The sequence below is a fragment of the Ranitomeya imitator genome, chromosome 5, assembly GCF_032444005.1.
Source record: "Ranitomeya imitator isolate aRanImi1 chromosome 5, aRanImi1.pri, whole genome shotgun sequence".
Classification (NCBI taxonomy): domain Eukaryota; kingdom Metazoa; phylum Chordata; class Amphibia; order Anura; family Dendrobatidae; genus Ranitomeya; species Ranitomeya imitator.
Window position 1 is genome coordinate 130890817 of NC_091286.1, and position 21297 is coordinate 130912113.

At 44.1% G+C, this 21297-nt stretch overlaps 1 protein-coding gene across 1 annotated transcript in view; it reads left to right on the forward strand.

The window, feature by feature from the left end:
* Positions 1–21297, forward strand: part of LOC138681555 (sulfotransferase 6B1-like) — a 65549-nt gene that overhangs the window by 29927 nt on the left and 14325 nt on the right. Inside the window, exon 5 of the mRNA XM_069769154.1 lies at positions 7925–8019. Within this exon, the coding sequence (XP_069625255.1) occupies positions 7925–8019 (95 nt within the window). The remainder of the gene's footprint in view (positions 1–7924; positions 8020–21297) is intronic.

The following is a 21297-nucleotide window of genomic DNA, read 5'->3' on the forward strand; positions in this document are numbered from 1 at the left end:
GGGGTCCATTTTCCCCTGTTAACCGTGTGAATATCAAATATTTGGGGCTAAACCTTTTTATGTGAAAAAAATTAAATTTTTAATTTATTGCCTTATTCACTTCTGTGAAGGTGCTCATGCAACACCCTCTAGGGCTGTGGGGTGCTCGGAACCGGGTCACACAGCTCTTAAAAGGGTGGTCACGGCAGCGGTGACCCGGTCCATAGCCCTGGGCATGCAATTAAAAGGGATGGATGATGGAAAGGAGTAAAGTTTGTAGAGAATAAAGGGAATGTTCATGACGCCACCTGTGGTACTCTGCAAGGGATGGTCGATGCTGCTTAAAGGGACCACTGGGGCTGTTGGTGTTGACACAGCTTACCCTCATAGATAAACAGTTTGCCCTTCTCCTTCCACAACTGTTGAGCTTCCTGTGGAGCATCTGGATCAGGGTGTGAGTCAGCTTGTCAGTGGCTCCTTTTACTAGGCGGACTGCTGGATCGCTATCCTGCGTCTCTGCCCACTCATGGTGGGGCAATGGGTTTAACATGGCCTCCTGTATGATGCAGCACTTGTTCCTCACCACTTGGGAGCGTTGGGCCACCACTGGGCGGTGGAAGGCTGGTAACTATATTTCTTCGAATGCTTCCGGATCTTGTCACTCATCTGGTAAATTGGGCCTTCTCGACAGCTCATCAGCATTAATGTTCTTATGTCCCACTTGGTACTTGATTGTAAATTTGTTTTTGGACAACCGGGCCATCCACCGCTGTTCCAGTGCACCCAGCTTTACGGTTTCAAGGTGGGTTAGCAGATTATTGTCCGTATTAATAGTAAACTTCGCTGAAGCCAGGTAGTGTTTGAAGCGCCCTGTTACCGCCCAGACTATGGCGAGGAACTCCAGTTTAAAGGAACTGTAGTTGTCTGGGTTCCTTTCAGTGGGACAAAGCTTCCTGCTGGCGTAGGCAATCGCTCTCTCTGCCTTTCTGCACTTGTGACAGCACGGCTCCTAATTCCATGTTGCTGGCGTCTGTGTAAAGTATGAATGGTTGGTCATAGTCAGGATAGCAGGACTTCATCTCCTCTGATAGCCAGCTTCATCCTAGTGAAGGATTCTTCTACCCTGTCGATCCGCTCAAACAGATGACTCTTGTTCTTAGCCTTCTTGGATTGGCCCATTAGTAAGTCTTACAGAGGTGTGGCTAGCTAGGAACTGCTATACTTCATGAATGTTGTTGGGTTTTGGCCAATCCCTGAAAAAAGTGACTTTGTCAGGGTCTGGTGGTGCCACACATTCGGCGCTTACCATGTGACCTAGGTACTGCACCTTGGGCTTCAGTAGGTGCTATTTGGATGGCTTCATTTTCAGGCCAAAGTTGGACAGGACTTCGAACACCTCGGCCAGTTGCTTGAAGTGGTCTTCATAGGTTTTGGAGAAGATGATTGTCATCCAGGTACAACAGAACAGTTTAAAAGTTTTTTATGCCCGAGGCAACACTCCATCATCCTCTGGAACGTCCCTGGTGCATTGAAAAGCCCGAACTGCATGTAGTTGAACTCTGAGAGGCCCAGGGCCGTATTTGCCACTAGGCACTCGAGGGCATGTGCCTAGGGCGGGGATGAGGCGGGGGGCGGCACCTGAGCAAGTGAGCAAGGTGTTTTTTTTTTGGTTTTTTTTTCACCTCCCAACTGCCCCAACCCTCGCCCATCCCCCCGCCCAGCCTCCCACACTCCAGCCAAAATTCCCCCTGCCCCCTCCCCGCCCTCCTTGAAGATGATACTCGCCCTGCTCCAGCGATGCCTGGTCTCAGCTTCTGTAGCGCGTCCTGAGTGAGCGGTCACGTGGTGCCGCTCATTGAGGCTCATCAATATGCACATATTCATGAGCCTTAATGAGCGGTATCAAGTGACCGCTCACGCAGGAAGAGGGTGCTGCGCCTGTGCGCCGGGAGTCGGGACAGAGCCGGAGGGATGTCGACGCGCCCGCTCAGTGTGAGACAGCTGACAGGTGAGCAGGTGAGTATGAGGGACAGAGGACAGGGGGATGAAGGAGGACGGTAAGCCGCCCGTACCATGCAAGATGGGAGAAGGAGCGGGGAGCGGAGGGGGGTGGTGGAGTGATGAGCCATGCATACGGGGGGGGGTGGAGTGATGAGCCATGCATACGGGGGGTGGAGTGATGAGTCATGCATGGCAGGTGGAGTGATGAGCCATGCATACGGGGGGGTGGAGTGATGAGCCATGCATACGGGGGGGTGGAGTGATGAGCCATGCATACGGGGGGGTGGAGTGATGAGCCATGCATACGGGGGGTGGAGTGATGAGCCATGCATACGGGAGGGGGGGTGGAGAGATGAGCCATGCATACAAGGGGGTGAGGAGAGATGAGCCATGCATAGGGGGAATATGAGTCATGCATACAAGAGGTGGGGGGGATATGAGCCATGGATACAGGAGGGCGGGGGGTGGGGTTAGAGCCATGCATACAGGGGGGGAATTACGAGCCATGCATACAGGAGGTGGGGGAATTATGAGTCATGCATATGCGGGGGGATATGAGCCATGCATATGGGATGGGAGGAAGATGAGCCATGCATACAAGATGGGAGGGGGGCATTATACACTATTGAGCATCATGTGGGGTCATTATACAGTATTGAACATCATGTGGGGTCATTATACAGTATGGAGCATCATGTGTGGCCATTATACAGTATGGAGCACTGTGTGGCCATTATACAGTATGGAGCATCATGTTTGGCCATTATACACTATGGAGCACTGTGTGGCCATTATACAGTATGGAGCATCATGTGTGGCCATTATACAGTATTGAGCATCATGTGGGGCCATTATACAGTATTGAACATCATGTGTGGCCATTATACAGTATGGAGCACTGTGTGGCCATTATACAGTATGGAGCATCATGTGTGGCCATTATACAGTATGGAGCATCATGTGTGGTCATTATACAGTATTGAGCATCATGTGTGGCAATTATACAGTATTGAGCATCATGTGTGGCCATTATACAGTATGGAGCATCATGTGTGGTCAATATACAGTATGGAGCACTGTGTGGCCATTATACAGTATTGAGCATCATGTGGGGTCATTATACAGTATGGAGCATCATGTGTGGCCATTATACAGTATGGAGCATTGTGTGTATTTTTTTTTGGTTATAATTATTGTATATGAAACAGTGTGATCAGCAGTGCTAAATGGGTGTGGTTGGGACTTGGATATGGGTGTGACTATTTGTGAAATGGGTGTGGTCAGAGGCATGGCGTAAAATTTGCCGCTACGCACTACGTGCGCCGCAACCTTTTTACCTCTTTCCCTTCAAGAGTTGGGAGGTATGGTACTGCATGTGCCAGATCACAGCAAGTGCCGCAAATCCCATAGGGATTCCCATAGGGAATGAATGAGGCCAAACGCAGTGTTGCCGTAAGTGATCCGTTACGCGGCAGATGCGAAAAAACTGCCCGATCTGCTGCAAAAGGCTATTTTCACAACAGCGATTCTTGCCAAAGTCACTGCCGATAGTGTAATACTCACCAATGGGGGAGGCAGCGCTAAAAGTGCCTAGGGCAGCAGAAACTCTAAATACGGCCCTGGAGAGGCCCATTGGTGTCGTGAAGGTGGTCTTCTCTTTATCCGCCTCTGCTATGGGAACCTGCCAATACTCACTGGTGAGATCTAAGGTGGAGAAATAGTTAGCAGATTTCAGTGCAGCTAGTGACTCCTCAATTCTAGGTAATGGGTAGGTGTCCTTGTGTGTAATGCTGTTAATTCGACTGTAGTTAACACACATTTTCATGGTACCATCTTTCTTTCTAACGAAGACTAACTGAGCTGCCCAGGGGCTACAACTGTCTCTGATCACCCCAGCCTCCCTCATCTCCCATAACATATCCTTGGCTCATTGATGGCCGGTATTTTTCTTTAATGGGCGGATGATCTCCAGTGGGGATATGGTGTTGAACCCTTTTACCTGCCCAAAGTCTAGTGGGTGTTTGCTGAATACCCGCTCATATTCCTGGACCAATCGGTAAGCCCCATGCTTTTGGTGCAAAGGAGTGGAGTCCATTCCTACTTGCAGTTTTTGTCATCAATCCTCCAGTTGTTCTACAGAGCCATTGTCCTCCGCCTTGTCAGATGGGACCAAGGGTTCTGATGCTTGTATCGCATTGTTACTGACAGTGAACAGCTTAGCAAGGGCAGCATATCGAGGTAAATGGACCTCTTTCCCCACATTTCAGGATGTGTATCGGTACTCTCCCCTTGCAGACATCGACTACCCCCCTGGCTGTCAAGACAGTGGGTCTACTATCAGAGTACACTGGTTCTACCAGGGCCTGGTAATCTTGACCCCTGAGGACTATGGCTGCCCTACACCAAATTACACTCCTTGGGGGTACTGCAATTGGGAACGGATCAATCACTCTGAAACTGCCGACTTCTCCACCAGACAGCTCTACCTGTTGTCTCTGCATCAGTGCTTTTGATCTCCTTTTGCAGGACCCATTGCTCACTGGAACCAGCAGTTTCGGCTACCTATAGCAACAAAACAATAACCTCGCCAAGATCGTTTTCTATCACATTAGTACAAAGGTCATCATTAGGTTACATTACATTCTCGTCGATCAATGTCTACAATTATCAGGCCTTGGGCTTTCAATTCTACTCGCCCCACCTTAATGGTCACCTCCTTATACTTCACTTGTGGCAAAGGCTTACCATTGCTGGCGATTACAGTCAGATCATTATCTGGGCCGCTTGTAATATCAGTCAGCCCAGTACCATTTGTAAAGAATATATGGCATAGTCGTCACCTGAGAGCTGGTGTCCAGTAAAGCGTTCATCGGGATTCCGTCAATCACAACTGGGAGGACCGGTCGTCCTCCTCCGTACTTGGCTCACAAGCTTTGTGGGCCAGGTCATCCTACTCCTGGGGGTTGGCACTCTGCCTCAGGGGTTACCCGTTTAAATTGCAGTATCTTGCGATGTGTCCAACCTTGCTGCAGCGGCGACAAATAGGTCGTCCGTCTTGGTCGTAGTAGTCGTTGTCTCTCCCTCTGGTCTGTGGGATCCTCTTCTGCTGTTGCCACGGGACATCAACTGGACTGGAAGCCAGCTGGATCTTCTCCTTTAGGGACACTTGCATGGTTTTGGCTAGTGCAACTATACTTTTTGTCAAAGGTGTCCTTCAGCCTGGCCAAGATTTAACAGTTCTTTTATCAGTGTCCAGCCAGGACTTCACCTCCCATCGCGCTGCACCAGTTAACTGGCCAGTGAGGATGCTGACCTTTTGATTCTCAGACAGGGGGTACACTTCAAACAAACTGCAGAGTCTCTCCTTAAAATTGCTCAGGGGGTGTGTGACTCGCCTGAGTACTGCAGTAACCTGGCTGCTCCCGGTATGTACACAGCATTGATAGCGGCAATATGGAGGCTGTAGCTGCAGCTGCCACTGGATCTGGCCAGTTAATGGGGGCTGCAGCCGCAGCCACCCGGACTGGACATGTCCCCCCCAGTTAACCTCAGCCAGGCTCTGGATAGCGTTACCGTAGTCAGTGGCTGCTCCTCCAGCGGTATGTATTGCGCTACTGTCGGTTACTGGTTGGGGCCTCCGGCTTTCAACCTGCTGATAGCAGAGCATGGAGTGTGGCTTCATTCACGCTCTTTCTCCGGGCTCCGCCCATGATGTCACACCTCCCCTGCATCTCACGCCGCATGGCATGACAATGTCGGTGGTCAAACAGTTTAATAAAATCTATGGCGCACATGACCCAGTTTGCTGGGTCGGTCCATCCTGATCATGACGCCAGAAATGCAACACCCGCTAGGGTACTCGGAACCGGGTCGCATAGCTCTTAAAGGGGTGCCCTGGGCGCACAATTAAGAGGGATTGATGATGGAAAGTAGTAAAGTTTGTTGGGATTTACAGGGAATGGCCAGGGATGGTCGACGCTTCTTAAAGGGACCACTGGGGCTGTTGGTGTTGCAGCAGAGTTGGCATAGCTCCCCACAGGTGGAGTGGGGGGCCCCAGGGCTACCAGAACAGTCTGAGGGGTTGTGGATGTTGGTTGCCAGAATGATTGGAGGACACAGAGACTGTAGTTTCTTTACCTGTAATTATAGGTGCAGTCTGGAGCACAGGTAACAGGTGGTATTGGAGATCCAGGCAGCCTGGAAGCAGTTCAGAATTCACCTAGCCAGGTGAGGTTGGAAGCCTCCCTACTGTGCTGCTCTCTGGGTTCCTGATGCTTGTAGTTCTCCTCAAGTCCCTCTCTGTCTGTTCCTTAAGTGAAACACTACCTGTATGGCAGGCAGCTTGAGCCTGTTCCAAGTGTTACTCCCTCGTGGTGACTTCGGGCTCTAGTCTGCTGCTTTGCTTTCGGGTGTCAGTTGTGGCCAGGAGACCTACAATCTCCTGTTCTCTGGATTCAGTTGCTGGGCATGGAGTTCCCACACAACCACGGACTCCGGTGTCCGGTCTGTTGCGCTCAGTCGCAGCTCCTATCCCCAGCTTCTCTTCACTTTCTTCCTCTCCCTTCACTGTCTCACACTGAACTCTCTAACCCAGCATCCAGGCCAGAACTTATAGGGAAGCCAGCCTGAAACTGGCTTTAGAGCTCCCCCTTCTGGTCTGGAGTCAGGAAAGATGTTGTATGCCGGCGTACCTGCTAAGGGAATCTCTTCTTGCTTCCAGGCATGGCATCACCCCCTGTGAGGGAGGCAATGCCACTGTGGCAGCCGGACTCCTGAGGTGCTACACTCACCACACATCTAGATAAATGAGGAGACTTCTATTTATTTATTTTACTCATTTTTATAGCGCTACTAATTCCACAGCGATTTACCGACATTGTGAGCCCAATGGGGACAGTGACAATCTAGAATCTCTATCAGTATGGATTTTTCTGATGCTGGGGGGCGCTATAGCCTTATTTCTTATCGCCGTTAAAAAGCATCACTGAGAAATAAGTACTATTACCTATTGCAGTTAAAAGGCGCATTGGCGGTCATTAAGGGGGTTAATATATTGAAGTCAATATCTAGTATAATTCTACATCATTGCACAGTCCCTGGCAGCCCAGTGCCACCTGTCGTCAACTCCTGACCCTGCTCCACTCGTCCCCTCCTGACCCTGCTCCACTCGTCCCCTCCGCCAGGGACTTTGCAGTGACTGAGAGTTTTAGTTCTAATGATAACTCCTGCAGAGAAAAGACTTCATGTTTCTACATAGAGCTTAGATGGATTAAGCGAGTCTGTTTTTAATCACATGTTGTCATATACATAATGGAAAACAGAAGCATTAATTGGGTAGAAAGGCAAAATGAGCAATTGTAAGTACAGTGCTATATATTATGATTGAAATATATTAAGAGGATAAAAACTTTGATGGGAGGAGTTCTTCTTTAATATATTGTAATTTCTACTCACAATGCGGACTGATATTTATTAAATGGATTCTGGCAACCGTTTTTTGCTATTTAATCTGAGAGTGGCATAGTATAGGGCAAAGGAGCCTGATTCCAATGATGTTACTTACTGGGCTGTTGTAAATTCAATACAATCAGTGTTTTATCAACAAGAGATTATCACCGCCTGACGAAGTCTCACATGCAGGCTAATCTGTGTAACCCCGACCACCACCACTGATCCGCAGCTTGCCGACCATTCCGTGTACACAGGACGTCGCCAATCAGTGATGTGGGTGGGGTTATACACAGTTTAGCAATATGATCACTGTTGCATCTACAGCAGCTAAAACAGGGATTTTATCAAAACTAAGCCAAGCCATCCAGTAAGTGATAAATCATTGGAATAAGGGTCTCTAGCTGCTCTCTGATTAAATAGCAAAAAAAAACCTGCTGATGGATTGCCTTTAAGAGATGACAAATGTTGACTGACTGTTTTCTCTTTGTCTTAGTAATTTATGGGTCATACTTTGATTATCATCTTGGCTGGGAGAAACATCTGGATGATGGAAATTTACTTGTACTTACATTTGAAGACATGAAAACGGTAAGTAATGTGTTTTATACAAAGTTTAATGTTAGAAATCAGGTCTTTGTGAAGAGACAGTTTTGTATCGTCATTTCTCTTCAAAACATTGCCATCTGGAATCCATCAAAGGTAACGATGCACAGACTTTACACTAGCCACTCTACTTTCAGGTCTCAGAGCATCTGTGATGAGTTGAATGGGAGGGGGAAGATGTGCTGAATTGGAGACCGCAAGATTGAGAAAAGAACATTTTGAGCCAAGAGAGTAGTAAAGGGATGCAATTTCAAGTTCATTAACCCCTTTCTGACATATGACGCACTATCCCGTCGAGGTGGGGTGGGCCCATATGACCACCGACGGGATAGTACGTCATAGCGATCGGCGACGCTCACGGGGGGAGCGCGGCCGGGTGTCGGCTGACTATCGCAGCTGACATCCTGCACTATGTGCCAGGAGCGGTAACGGACCGCTCCTGGCACATTAACCCCCGGAATACCGCAATCAAACATGATCGCGGTGTGACGGCGGTATAGGGAAGCATCGTGCAGGGAGGGGGCTCCCTGCGGCTTCCCTGAGACCCCCAGAGCAACGCGATGTGATCGCTTTGCTGCGAGGATCTCTTACCTCCTCCTCCTTGCAGGCCCGGATCCTGGGTCCTGCAGGGAGGTGGCTTCACTGCGCCTGCTCAGAGAAGGCGCCGGGAAGCCAGGAGAAGTGCACGTCAGATCGCTGATCTGACACATTGCACAGCAAAGTGTCTTATCAGCAATCTTACACAATAACATGATGCCCCCCCCCGGGGCAATGTTATAGTGTAAAAAATAAATAAATAAAAATTCCCCCAAAAAAATTCCCCCCCAAAAAAATATTCTTCCTATAAATACATTTATTTATCTAAATTTTAAAAAAAACAATAAAAGTACACATATTTAGTATCGCCGCGTCCGTAACGACCCCAACTATAAAACTATATCACTAGTTAACCCCTTCAGTGAACACCGTAAAAAAAGAGGCAAAAAACAACGCTTTATTTAAGACTGATATACATAACCATGGTATCGCTGAAAACGTCATCTTGTCCCCCAAAAAACGAGCCGCCATACAGCATCATCAGCGAAAAAATAAAAAAGTTATAGTCCTCAGAATAAAGCGATGCAAAAATAATTACTTTTTCTATAAAATAGTTTTTATTGTATAAAAGCGCCAAAACATAAAAAAAATGACATAAATGAGGTATCGCTGTAATCGTACTGACCCGAAGAATAAAACTGCTTTATCAATTTTACCAAACGTGGAACGGTATAAACGCCTCCCCCAAAAGAAATTCATGAATAGCTGGTTTTTGGTCATTCTGCCTCACAAAAATTGGAATAAAAAGCGATCAAAAAATGTCACGTGCCCGAAATGTTACAAATAAAAACGTCAACTCGTCCCGCAAAAAACAAGACCTCACATGACTCTGTGGACCCAAATATGGAAAAATTATAGCTCTCAAAATGTGGTAGCACAAAAAATATTTTTTGCAATACAAAGCGTCTTTCAGTGAGTGATGGCTGCCAATCATAAAAATCCGCAAAAAACCCCGCTATAAATAGTAAATCAAACCCCCCTTCATCACCCCCTTAGTTAGGGAAAAATTAAGTTAAAAAAATGTATTTATTTCCATTTTCCCATTAGGGTTAGGGTTAGGGTTGGGGCTAGGGTTAAGGCTACAGTTAGGGTTGGGGCTAAAGTTAGGGTTAGGGTTGGGGCTACATTTACGGTTGGGATTAGGGTAAGGGGTGTGTCAGGGTTAGAGGTGTGGTTAGGGTTACCGTTGGGATTAGGGTTAGGGGTGTGTTTGGATTAGGGTTTCAGTTAGAATTGGGGGTTTCCATTGTATAGGCACATCAGGGGCTCTCCAAACGCGACATGGCGTCCGATCTCAATTCCAGCCAATTCTGCGTTGAAAAAGTAAAACAGTGCTCCTTCTCTTCCGAGCTCTCCCGTGTGCCCAAACAGGGGTTTACCCCAACATATGGGGTATCAGCGTACTCCAGACAAATTGGAGAACAACTTTTGGGGTCCAATTTCTCCTGTTACCCTTGGGAAAATACAAAACTGGGGGCTAAAAAATATTTTTTGTGGGAAAATTTTTATTTTTTTATTTTTACGGCTCTGCATTATAAACTTCTGTGAAGCCCTATGTGGGTCAAAGTGCTCACCACACATCTAGATAAGTTCCTTAGGGGGTCTACTTTCCAAAATGGTGTCACTTGTGGGGGGTTTAATGTTTAGGCACATCAGTGGCTCTCTAAACGCAACATGGCGTCCCATCTCAATTCCAGTAAATTTTGCATTGAAAAGTCAAATGGCGCTCCTTCACTTCTGAGCTCTGCCATGCGCCCAAACAGTGGTTTACCCCCACATATGGGGTATCAGCGTACTCAGGACAAAAAGGTACAACAACTTTTGGAGTCCAATTTCTTCTCTTACCCTTGGGAAAATAAAAAATTGGGGGCGAAAAAAATCATTTTTGTGAAAAAATATGATTTTTTATTTTTACCGCTCAGCTTTATAAACTTCTGTAAAGCACTTGCTGGGTCAAAGTGCTCACCACACATCCAGATAAGTTCCTTAGGGGGTCTACTGTCCAAAATGGTGTCACTTGTGGGAGGTTTCAATGTTTAGGCACATCAGGGGCTCTCCAAACGCAACATGGCGTCCCATCTCAATTCCTGTAAAATTTGCATTGAAAAGTCAGACTGCGCTCCTTCACTTCTGAGCTCTGCCATGCCCCCTACATATGGGGTATCGGTGTACTCAGAACAAATTGTACAACAACTTTTGATGTCCATTTTCTCCTGTTACCCTTGGTAAAATAAAACAATATGGAGCTGAAGTAATTTTTTTGTGAAAAAAAGTTAAATGTTCATTTTTATTTAAACATTCCAAAAATTCCTGTAAAACACCTGAAGGGTTAATAAACTTCTTGAATGTGGTTTTGAGCACCTTGAAGGGTGCAGTTTTTAGAATGGTGTCACACTTGGGTATTTTCTATCGTATAGATCCCTCAAAATGACTTCAAATGAGATGTGGTCCCTAAAAAAAAAATTGTGTTGTAAAAATGAGAAATTGCTGGTCACATTTTAACCCTTATAACTCCCTAACAAAAAAAAATTTTGGTTCCAAAATTGGGCTGATGTAAAGTAGACATGTGGGAAATGTTACTTATTAAGTATTTAGTGTGACATATCTCTGTGATTTAGTTGCATAAAAATTAAAAGTTGGAAAATTGCAAAATTTTCAAAATTTTCGCCAAATTTCCATTTTTATATAAATAAATGCAGGTAATATCAAATAAATTTTACAACTATCATGAAGTACAATATGTTGCGAGAAAACAGTGTCAGAATTGCCAAGATCTGTTGAAGCGTTCCAGAGTTATAACCTCATAAATGGACAGTGGTCAGAATTGTAAAAAATGGCCCGGTCATTAACGTGCAAACCACCCCTGGGGTTAAGCAATACCAACAGTCAGAGAGCGAGAGGTCCAGCAGTCCAAGGGTGAATCCAAAGGGTCATCCAGGTGTTAAACAAGAGTTGTGAAAACCATGACTATTGGATATGGGACGGACCCCCACTCCATATTAAAGCAACCATAACTGCAGTAAACCAAGACACTGGAATAAATAGCCAAAATACTTTTATTTCGGGTATTTAAATGGCCACAGCTCTATTTAATTCACAGGATTAAAGCAATCACAGTAGCAGTCAAATGAAATGCCAGGACAGACAGCCATAAAGTGGTGGCACGCACTGGCTTGCCACTCCATCAGTGCCAGTAAACTTTCATAAACTTTCAGGGCACCAATGACCCCATTATCCTCACTCCTGTGCTTAACCACCGTGCCCGCCCCTGATTGACGTTATCATTATGATATCCTTCAGGCTGGCCACCAAAGACAAGTTTGTTCACCACAATGAGGTTTTACATCCTGTACTACTTAAAACTTTTAACACCTTTAAAAACTGGTCTCCAACTTCCACCTAACTCCTAAACCGCCACCAAAGATGTCATTTGATACCTTAAATGCACTCAACCTCCATCAGCCACCCATCATCCATTCTTTAAGGCTAGGTTCACATTGCGTTAGTGCAGTCCGTTCAACGCATACGTTAGACGGACTGCGTTAACGCAAGTGCCGGAAAAGATCGCGTTTATGCAATTGTGCTAGCAGTGACGGACCCGAAAACGCTGCAGACTGCGTCCGAGGGTCCGTCACAGAATGACAGCACATCGCTAAGGCTGGGTTCACATTGCGTTAATGGCAATGCGCTGATGGCATAATCGGCATGCGTTAGCGATGTGCCGTCATTCTGTGACGGACCCTCGAATGCAGTCTGCAGCGTTTTCGGGTCCGTCACCGCTAGCACAGATAGATCATCTGCGCTAGCGCGATCGCATAAACGCGATCTTTTCCGGCACTTTCGTTAACGCAGTCTGTTTAACGTATGCGTTGAACGGACTGCACTAACACAATGTGAACCTAATGCATGCCGATTATGACATGCGTTAGCAATGCGCTACATAATGGCAGTTAATGGGTGCGCTAACGCATCCGTTACATAGCGTTAGTGCCGCTATGTAACGGATGCAGTCAGCGCATTGCCATTAACGCAATGTGAACCCAGCCTTATAAACCTTCAATCCGTTCTGCATGCTATGGAAAAGCTATTCATACAGGTAACCTTTTTTATCTTTATAAGAAAAAAAAAATGATTGTTAGAAACAAAAAATTGTTAGAAATATTGCTGATAAACGTTTACCCTTCTAACTTCCTAAAATAAAAAATTAAATATGTATAATTGTTTGCAAAAATGATGTAAATTACATAACACAAAATGGGTAATAACTGGTTACAAAATGTTCAATTTTCTAGAGTTTCATAAATAAGGAAACACAAATCATATCAACCAGAATTTACCACTTTCATGAAGCACACGATGTCATGGATGGAAAAAAAAAATCAATCACTGGGATATGCTGAAGCATTTCAGAGTTATAGCCTCATAAAGTGACACTGGTCAGAATTGAAAAAAATGGCATGGTCCGAGAGGTGAAAACGGGCTGAGGGAAGGGGTTAAATAACATTTATAATATTTAGATATATTAATTGACAACCTATAGCAGAAAGTCTACAAAGGCATTATTAATAACTTTGCAACTCCTATGTCAATTGGATTTCTGGACTTGATGACCTTCACCCTTAGCCGCTCCCACTGACTCAAGGGGGCCCAGCTTAGGTTCATTTTAATGCTAGATTACTGCATTGTCTCGATAACCACCTTGAAAGAAACGGGAGTTGGTCAGTATAAACAGTCAAAAATCGTACCTCTGATTAGCCTGAGCTGGCGAGACATCTGTGCATCCTGCTCATCACTAGTTGGGACCTGTGGATTTATTCTTTGTTCATTCAGTCATAGCCTCCAGAACTTTCTCCTCTTTATGTAGCTTCACTATGACATCTGGCTTTTTTGGTGTCTGTAAGGCCAGCGTCACACTAGGCGTATAAAAATACGGTCCGTTTTTAAGGCCGTAATACGCAGAAATGTTCCCAAAATGGTGATCCGTATGTCATCCGTAGGAAGGGTGTGGCAGCGTATTTTGCGCATAGCATCCTCCGTATGTAATCCGTATTGCACCCGCACAGCGAGATTTTCTCGCCGGCTTGCAAAACGGACATACAATGGATCTATATATATGTGTGTGTGTGTATATATATATATATATATATATATTAGTATAATGTCAGTGAGACACATCTACTATATAATTGTCTAAGAGTCACTTCCATCTGTCTGTCTGTCAGATATTCGTTGGACGTAGCCTCTGTCTGTCTTGGAAATCCAAGTCGCTGATTGGTCGTGGTAAAACGCCCAAGACCATTGCCACGACCAATCAGCGACTGGCACAGTCCGGCGGAAAAAATGGCCGCTTCTTTCTCCCCGTCTCCGCAGTCAGTGCCCGCTCCATACTCCCCTCCAGTCAGCCCTCACACAGGGTTAATGGCAGCGTTAATGGACCGCGTTATGCCGCGGTGTAACGCACTCTATTAACGCAGCTATTAACACTGTGTGACCAACTTTTTACTATTGATGCTCTGTATGCAGCGTCAATAGTAAAAAGATCTAATGTTACAAATAATAATAATAATAATAATAATAATAAAAAAAAGGTTATTCTCACCCTCCAACGTCGCCCTCTCCTCGGCAGTGCCAGCGGCAGGTTCCGGTGGCAAGGATGCTATGCGAGAAGGACCTTCCATGACGTCACGGTCATGTGACCGCGACGTCATCACAGGTCCTGCGCTCATACCAACCCTGGGACTGGAAGCTGCAGCGTGCACCGCACACAAGCGCCAGGAATACAATGGGCCCTCGGAACGTGAGTATATGTGTTTTTTTATTTTAAGTCTTTTTTTAACCTGTTACATACGTGGCTGGCCAATATACTACGTGGCTGGCCAATATACTACATATATATATATATATATATATATATATATAATTAGAACACCGCTGCGTATTTCTCGCAAGTCACACTGTTGGTCCATATCTATTCTGTATTTTTCTCGACCCCATTGACTTTCATTGGCAGATTTTTGGCGCAATACGGTGACAAACGCAGCATGCTGTGATTTTCTACAGCCGTACAAGACCGTATAATACGGATGCGTAAAATACGGCAGATAGGAGCTGCCCCATAGAAAATCAATGGTCCGTGTGCAATGCGTATTTTCTGCACCTCTCATACATCCGTAAAACTCGCTAGTGGGACGCCGGCCTAAGGCCGTGTTAAGACGTTGCAGAAATACTGTGTTTTTTTTTTTTTTCTGCAAGTGTCCACACCAAACTACACTAACCATTTTCTCTCCTTTTATTTGATGCGTTTCAGTTGTAGATGTAAAGCCTTGTTTTTTAATGTGGTGTTTTTTGTTTTTTTTTTAGTACAGAAACCCCTTTTTGATTCTGCATTCATGTATAAAACTGCAGATACACTATATATTAACATCAAAACTAGGCAACATATTAGCAGGGAATTTAAAGCACTAAATAGCGCTGAAAAAGCCCAAAGCCAAGAAGGCAAACTACAGTAACTCCATATAGATCATTAAGAAGAAGGAGTATAAACGGAGCAAAAGAGTAGTGCAGTGTGAAAGGCTGGTGGAAAGCATGCCAAGACACATGAAAGCTGTGACTAAATATCATGGTTATTCCACAAAATATTTTTTTCTGAACTCTTCCTGAGTTAAAACATTAGTATTGTTGTTTCTAAATGATTATGAACTTGTTTTCTTTGCATTATTTGAGGTCTGAAAGCACTGCTTTTTTTTATTTTTATTAAACTTTGACCATTTCTCCTTTTTAGAAAAAAAAAATACAAAATGTATTGTTTGGAAATTCGGAGATATGTTGTCAGAAGTTTATAGAATAAAATAAAAATTTAGATTTTACTCAAAAATATACCTATAAAGAGAAAAATCATCCAAACTGAACATCTTACAGGGGTCTCTCTTTTTGCCAGAGCTGTATATATGTATATATATTATTGCTTGGACAGTTAAACACAGCAGAATTTTTGTGCAAAAAACATGTGAAAAAAGTCTAAATTTTGGAGCAAAGTGGATGTTATTTCATGAAATCTCCATCCCTTGTGCTCTGAAGATTCTGCTGAACTCTGCAGTTTTTTAGTGCATTTTTTCTCTATACACTTCTTCTGAAAAAGTGCTCTTAAAAATGCAACTGCATTTTTTTCATGCAGTCAAACCTTGTCTGTACTGTTAAAAACTTTGCTTCCTATCTGCCCTCAAATCAGATCAAACATAATGGTATAAAAGAAACGCAGCAAACACGCAATAATCATAGAAGACTGTTTTTGCTTTGTATACTGCGGATACCTGCAGAAGAAAAAGCAGAACACTGCTTCAACATTAGTTTTATTGCAACTTTTTTTTGTCATGGGCTTAATATAGAAAAACAAATCAATCATGCCATTTATTTTACATCATTTACCCCCTTTACTCCTCGTAAATAATCTGATTGCTGTGAGGGTTGTTACGATTTACAGGGACGCCAAATATGTCCGTGGTCTTTGCTGATGTGATGTTCATTATTTAAAAAAAAACACGTTTAGGGTATGACACAATAAAAACGCATTAAAAACGCATACATATGCATCCTATCATTTAGAATGCATTCTGCTATTTTTGTGCACATGATGCGTTTTTTTCCGCAAAAAAAATGCATCGCGGTAAAAAAAAGCAGCATGTTCATTAATTTTGCGGATTTTTCGCGTTTTTCCCGCTATTCTATGCATTGGGAAACAAAAGCAAAAAAAACGCAAAAACAAAACGCATGCGGATTTCTGGCAGAAATGTCCGGTTTTTGATAGGAAATTTCTGCTAAAAAATCCTGACGTGTGCACATACCCTAAAAGTGACTGACTGACTATATATATATATATATATATATATATATATATATATATTTATTTTTTTTCATTATTTGGTACTAATTTTATAAGATGAGAATCTTATTCTCAAATACATACACTGCTGTGTACGATGTATTTTTGTCAATAATATAATCTGCTTCCGGAGTCAGATCCAGCAGTACAGATCAAGTACACAAAATTCTCCCCATTAAATCACCAGAACTTGTGGCTTAAGAGCCTTCCTGCCATGTTAAAGTTGTGGGCTTATGAATTTGAGACCTGGGGAGACTCGCAGAAAAACATTTATTTATTTTTGTTCCCATAAAAGTGGTAAAAATAATAGCAATTACAAAAATCTTATTCTTCTTCCACTTACAGGTACCATGGAAATACATTGTTCTATACAATTTTTATCTATGGACATATATAACCTGCTTCTGGGTTCATTGCCTGCCATAGAGGTCCAGATTACCACAATCTCCTATCTACATCATTGTTGGCTGTTGCTCATTGGTAGAGCATCAGCCTGGAAGCAGTGATGCTAGTTCAAGTCCCAGAGAGACCTGGCCGCATGACGATTAGTGATGAGCGAATGTGCTCAGATAAGGTGTTATCCGAGGCATGCGCGTGTGCTAACCAAGTATCTTTGGCATGCTTGAAAAACAGGTTTGAGTCACCGCGGCTGCATGTCTACCTGCTGTTTAATTCAGGGGGGACATGCCTTTGGGAGGAGTGGACCTTTTATACGGCTATACAAACAAAACTGCAGGAGTTAGACTTTAACCACTTTACGTGTAAGGCCGGGATCACACATGCGAGAAACACGTCCGTGTCTCGCATGTGAAATCCAAGCTCTGGCGCCGGCACTTGGGAGCGGAGCGTGCGGCCGCATAGGAACACATGGAGCTGCACGCTCCGCTCCCAAGTGCCGGCGCCAGAGCTTGGATTTCACATGCGAGACACGGACGTGTTTCTCGCATGTGTGATCCCAGCCTTATAATGGACATAGCACATCATGAGCGGGTGTCAGTTCCTGCTCCATGACATGCTATGTCCATCATGATTTTGAACTGTCAGTGCACACAGCTGTAAGACAGCTGTCAAACAGCTAAGAGGCATTGAAAGAGGTGCGGAGACCCATGCTGTGGGTCCCCTCTCCCAGATCGCTGTACTTGGTCATTCTGACTGACCAATTACAACATGATCGCACAGGAGATGCTGAAATGACTGATCAGTGCAGGATCTCAGCGATGCCAGTGACCGAGCTTCTGGACTACCAGGCAGGAGCAGTGTCGGCGCCGTCCCTGGCTGCTAACGCCCTAAATCAGGTGTCCCCAACTCCAGGCCTCGAGGGCCGCCAACAGTGCAGGTTTTCAGGATTTCTTTAGTATTGCATCGGTGGTAATGTGATCATCTGCACCGGTGATGATTCCAACCCCTGTGCAATACTAAGGAAATCCTGAAAACCTGCACTGTTGGCGGCCCTCGAGGCCTGGAGTTGGGGACCACTGCCCTAAATGGTGCGATTGCAACATTCAGTAGGACGTGAGCTTCCTCTGCCTTCAAATTGGCGCCCCAGCAATGACGTCATGCTGACCCCATGGTGTCAGAAGCTTTCAGTATAGGTGCATTGCAATGCTTTATACCTGCAATCAAAGTAAAAAAAAAATGAATTAACCCCTTCAGTGAACAATGTAAAAAAAAAAAAAGCACACAAAAAATAGAAAACTATGCTTTGTCATCACACCGCTAGAAAAAAGTCTAATAAAATGTGACCAAAAGACAAATATAAATAAAAATGGTACCGCTGAAAACCTCATCTTGTCCTGCAAAAAACAAAACAAAAAAATATAGCTCAATCAGCGGAAAAATAGTCATCGCTCTCAGAATAAAGCAATGCAAAAAGTTATTTTTTCTATAAAAGTTTTTATTGTGTAAAAGCGCTAAAGCATAAAAAAATGGAAATGTGTTATCGCTGTGATCGTACACACCCGGAAAATAAGGCTGCCTTATCAATTATACCACACGCAGAACAGAGGAAAACAAAATTCCTGAATTTATATTTTTTTTTGCCTCCACAAAAATCTGAATAGAAAGCGATCAAAAAAATCATGTGACCGAAAATGGTAACCATAAAAACGTCAACTCGCCCTGCAACAAACAAGCCCTCACATGTCTGTCAGCCGAAATATGGAAAAAATTATAGGTCTCAAAATATGGTGTTGCTTTTTACAATAAAAAGCTTCTTTTAAGTGTATGACAGCAGTCAAACCTAAAAACCCGATATAAATTGGGTATTGCTGTAATTGCACCGACCTGAAAAATAGTCTTCCAGTCACTTATACCGCACGTGTAATGGCGTAAAAAAGATATGGCGAGTTCTTCAACTGCTGTGTTTTGGTTTTGATTTTTTTGTTTTTGTTTTTTCTTCTTTCTGCCTCCCAAATATCACAGTAAGGCTAGGCGCACATTTATCCTGTGCTCTACGGTGAGCTCTTACATCGGGGTTTTCATGTAAATCTCTGAAATACGTGCTGTTCCTCTCGCTAGTCTTTTTAATACATGTGACTGCCCAGCTCACCATAGAGAGCATAGTAATGGCACAGTCACATGTAAGAAAGGAGTAGTCAGGGGAAGGTATAGGTATGATAGGACAAAGCATGGACACATACAGTGTCTGCCATTACTATGCTCTCTATGGTGGAGCTGGCAGTCACATGTACTAGACACTGGTGAGAGGGGAGCACTCGGGGATAGTATATGTATGATGAGAGGCTGCACTTCATGTCAGTGCAGCTATAAACACCCTACTGTGTGCTGACCTGTATGTGACCCACATCTCTGCTATCTACGGATCATGCTGTGTATACAGATCTGATGGTACAGGTTATTATCCTTGCTCTACATATAATAATCTGTACATGACTTCCAGCTCAGTGCTTTATCTCTGGAGATTTGGCAGCCTTTTGTCCTCTTATGTTACGTGCTGTCCTGCCTAATATACCCATCCAGTTTCTTTATATTGTCCCACTCGTATGTTTGCATGACCGGTGTATACCAACCGAGTGCTTATTTTACATTATCTACGATGGTGGATCGTACAGACCTGAGAGGATTACCTGGAGCATTTCACATGTTTTGCTCATATATAAAATTAATGAAATATTTGGGTAGTAATTCAGCACATGGCGGGCATTGATGGGTCACTAATAACTCTGCACATGGCGGGGTGGTGAGGGGTAACTAATAACTGCATGGGTGGTGCGTGGGCACTAAACTATAGGGTGAAGTCCATGGGTTCAATCATATTTTGCATGTCTACAGAATAAATTGCCTCATCTGAGCTAGAAACAGAGGCTGGAGGGGAGAAGAAAGAGAGGTAGGCATGTTTTTCAATACAATCTGTAGCTTTAAGGACCCTCTTTTTTTCAAGTGACTTGAGAATTCTGAGGCTTGGATTTTGACTGTTGCATTGACCAACTCTTGTTTCTTTCAAGGTTGTTGTCAGGACAGTGCTCTTCATAATAGTACGCCGATGTTTGACACCCTCCCTTTGATGTGGGCTGACATGTGCCCGGAACATCCACGGGTGGAATCTTGATCCACCCGTGGCTATTAACCAGACTATTGAAGCATGCCAAAAGTGGGGGGGGGGGGGGGGGCGGGGAAGCTATTAAATATATAAATGTTCAAATCACGCCATTCAAAATAAAACCATAAAAAAATCAAACATGCATATATTTAGTATCACTGCGTTCATAATTGACCGATCTATCAATAAAAAAAAAAAGGATTAACCTGATCGCTAAATGACATAGCAAGAAAAAAGTCAAAACGCCAGAATTATGTTTTTTTTGGTTGCCACAACATTGCATTAAAATGCAATAACAGGCGATCAAAAGATCATATCTGCACCAATATGGTATCATTAAAAATGTCAGCTCAGCATGCAAAAAAATAAGCCATCACCCATCCTGAGATCACGAAAAATTGAGATGCTACGGGTATCTGAAAATGACACAATTTTTTTTTTTAACAGTTTGGAATTTTTTTCACTACTTGGATAAAATAGAACCTAGACATGTTTGGTGTCTATGAACTCATAATGACATGGAGAATCATGATGGCAGGTCAGGTCCGTTTTAGCATTTAGTAAAAAAAGCAAAACAAAGAACAGTGGGACTGCACTTTTTTGCAATTGCACAGCACTTGGATTTTTTTCCCGTTTTCCAGTACAAGATATGTTAAAAACCAAAGGTGTCGTTCAAAAGTACAACTCGTCCCACAAAAAAACAAGCTCTCATGTGGCCATATTGAGTGAAAAATAAAAAAAGTTATCGCTCTGGGAAGTAGGGGAGCAAAAAAACGAAAACGCAAAACCGAAAATACCTCTGGTCATGAAGGGGTTAATGCACTAGATTACTGCAGTGAACCTTATCTGGGTGCCCTTGAGTCCGTGGAAGCTGCTAACTGTAAATGTCTTAATGTGCGTGAGAAACAATTGACAATGGTGTGGCAGGGTTATTAACCCCTTAGCGACCGCCGATACGCCTTTTAACGGCGGCCGCTAAGGGTACTTAAACCACAGCGCCGTTAATTAACGGCGCTGTGGAAAAAGTAAATAGCGCCCCCCAGAGTCGGATTTTCTCCGGGATCTCGGCTGTCGGGGGTAGCCGAGACCCCAGAGAACATGATTCGGGGGTTTTTTAACCCACCCCGCATTTGCGATCGCCGGTAATTAACCGTTTACCGGTGATCGCAAAAAAAAAACCCGCGATCTCTTTTTAATTTCTCTATCCTCCGATGTGATCGCACATCGG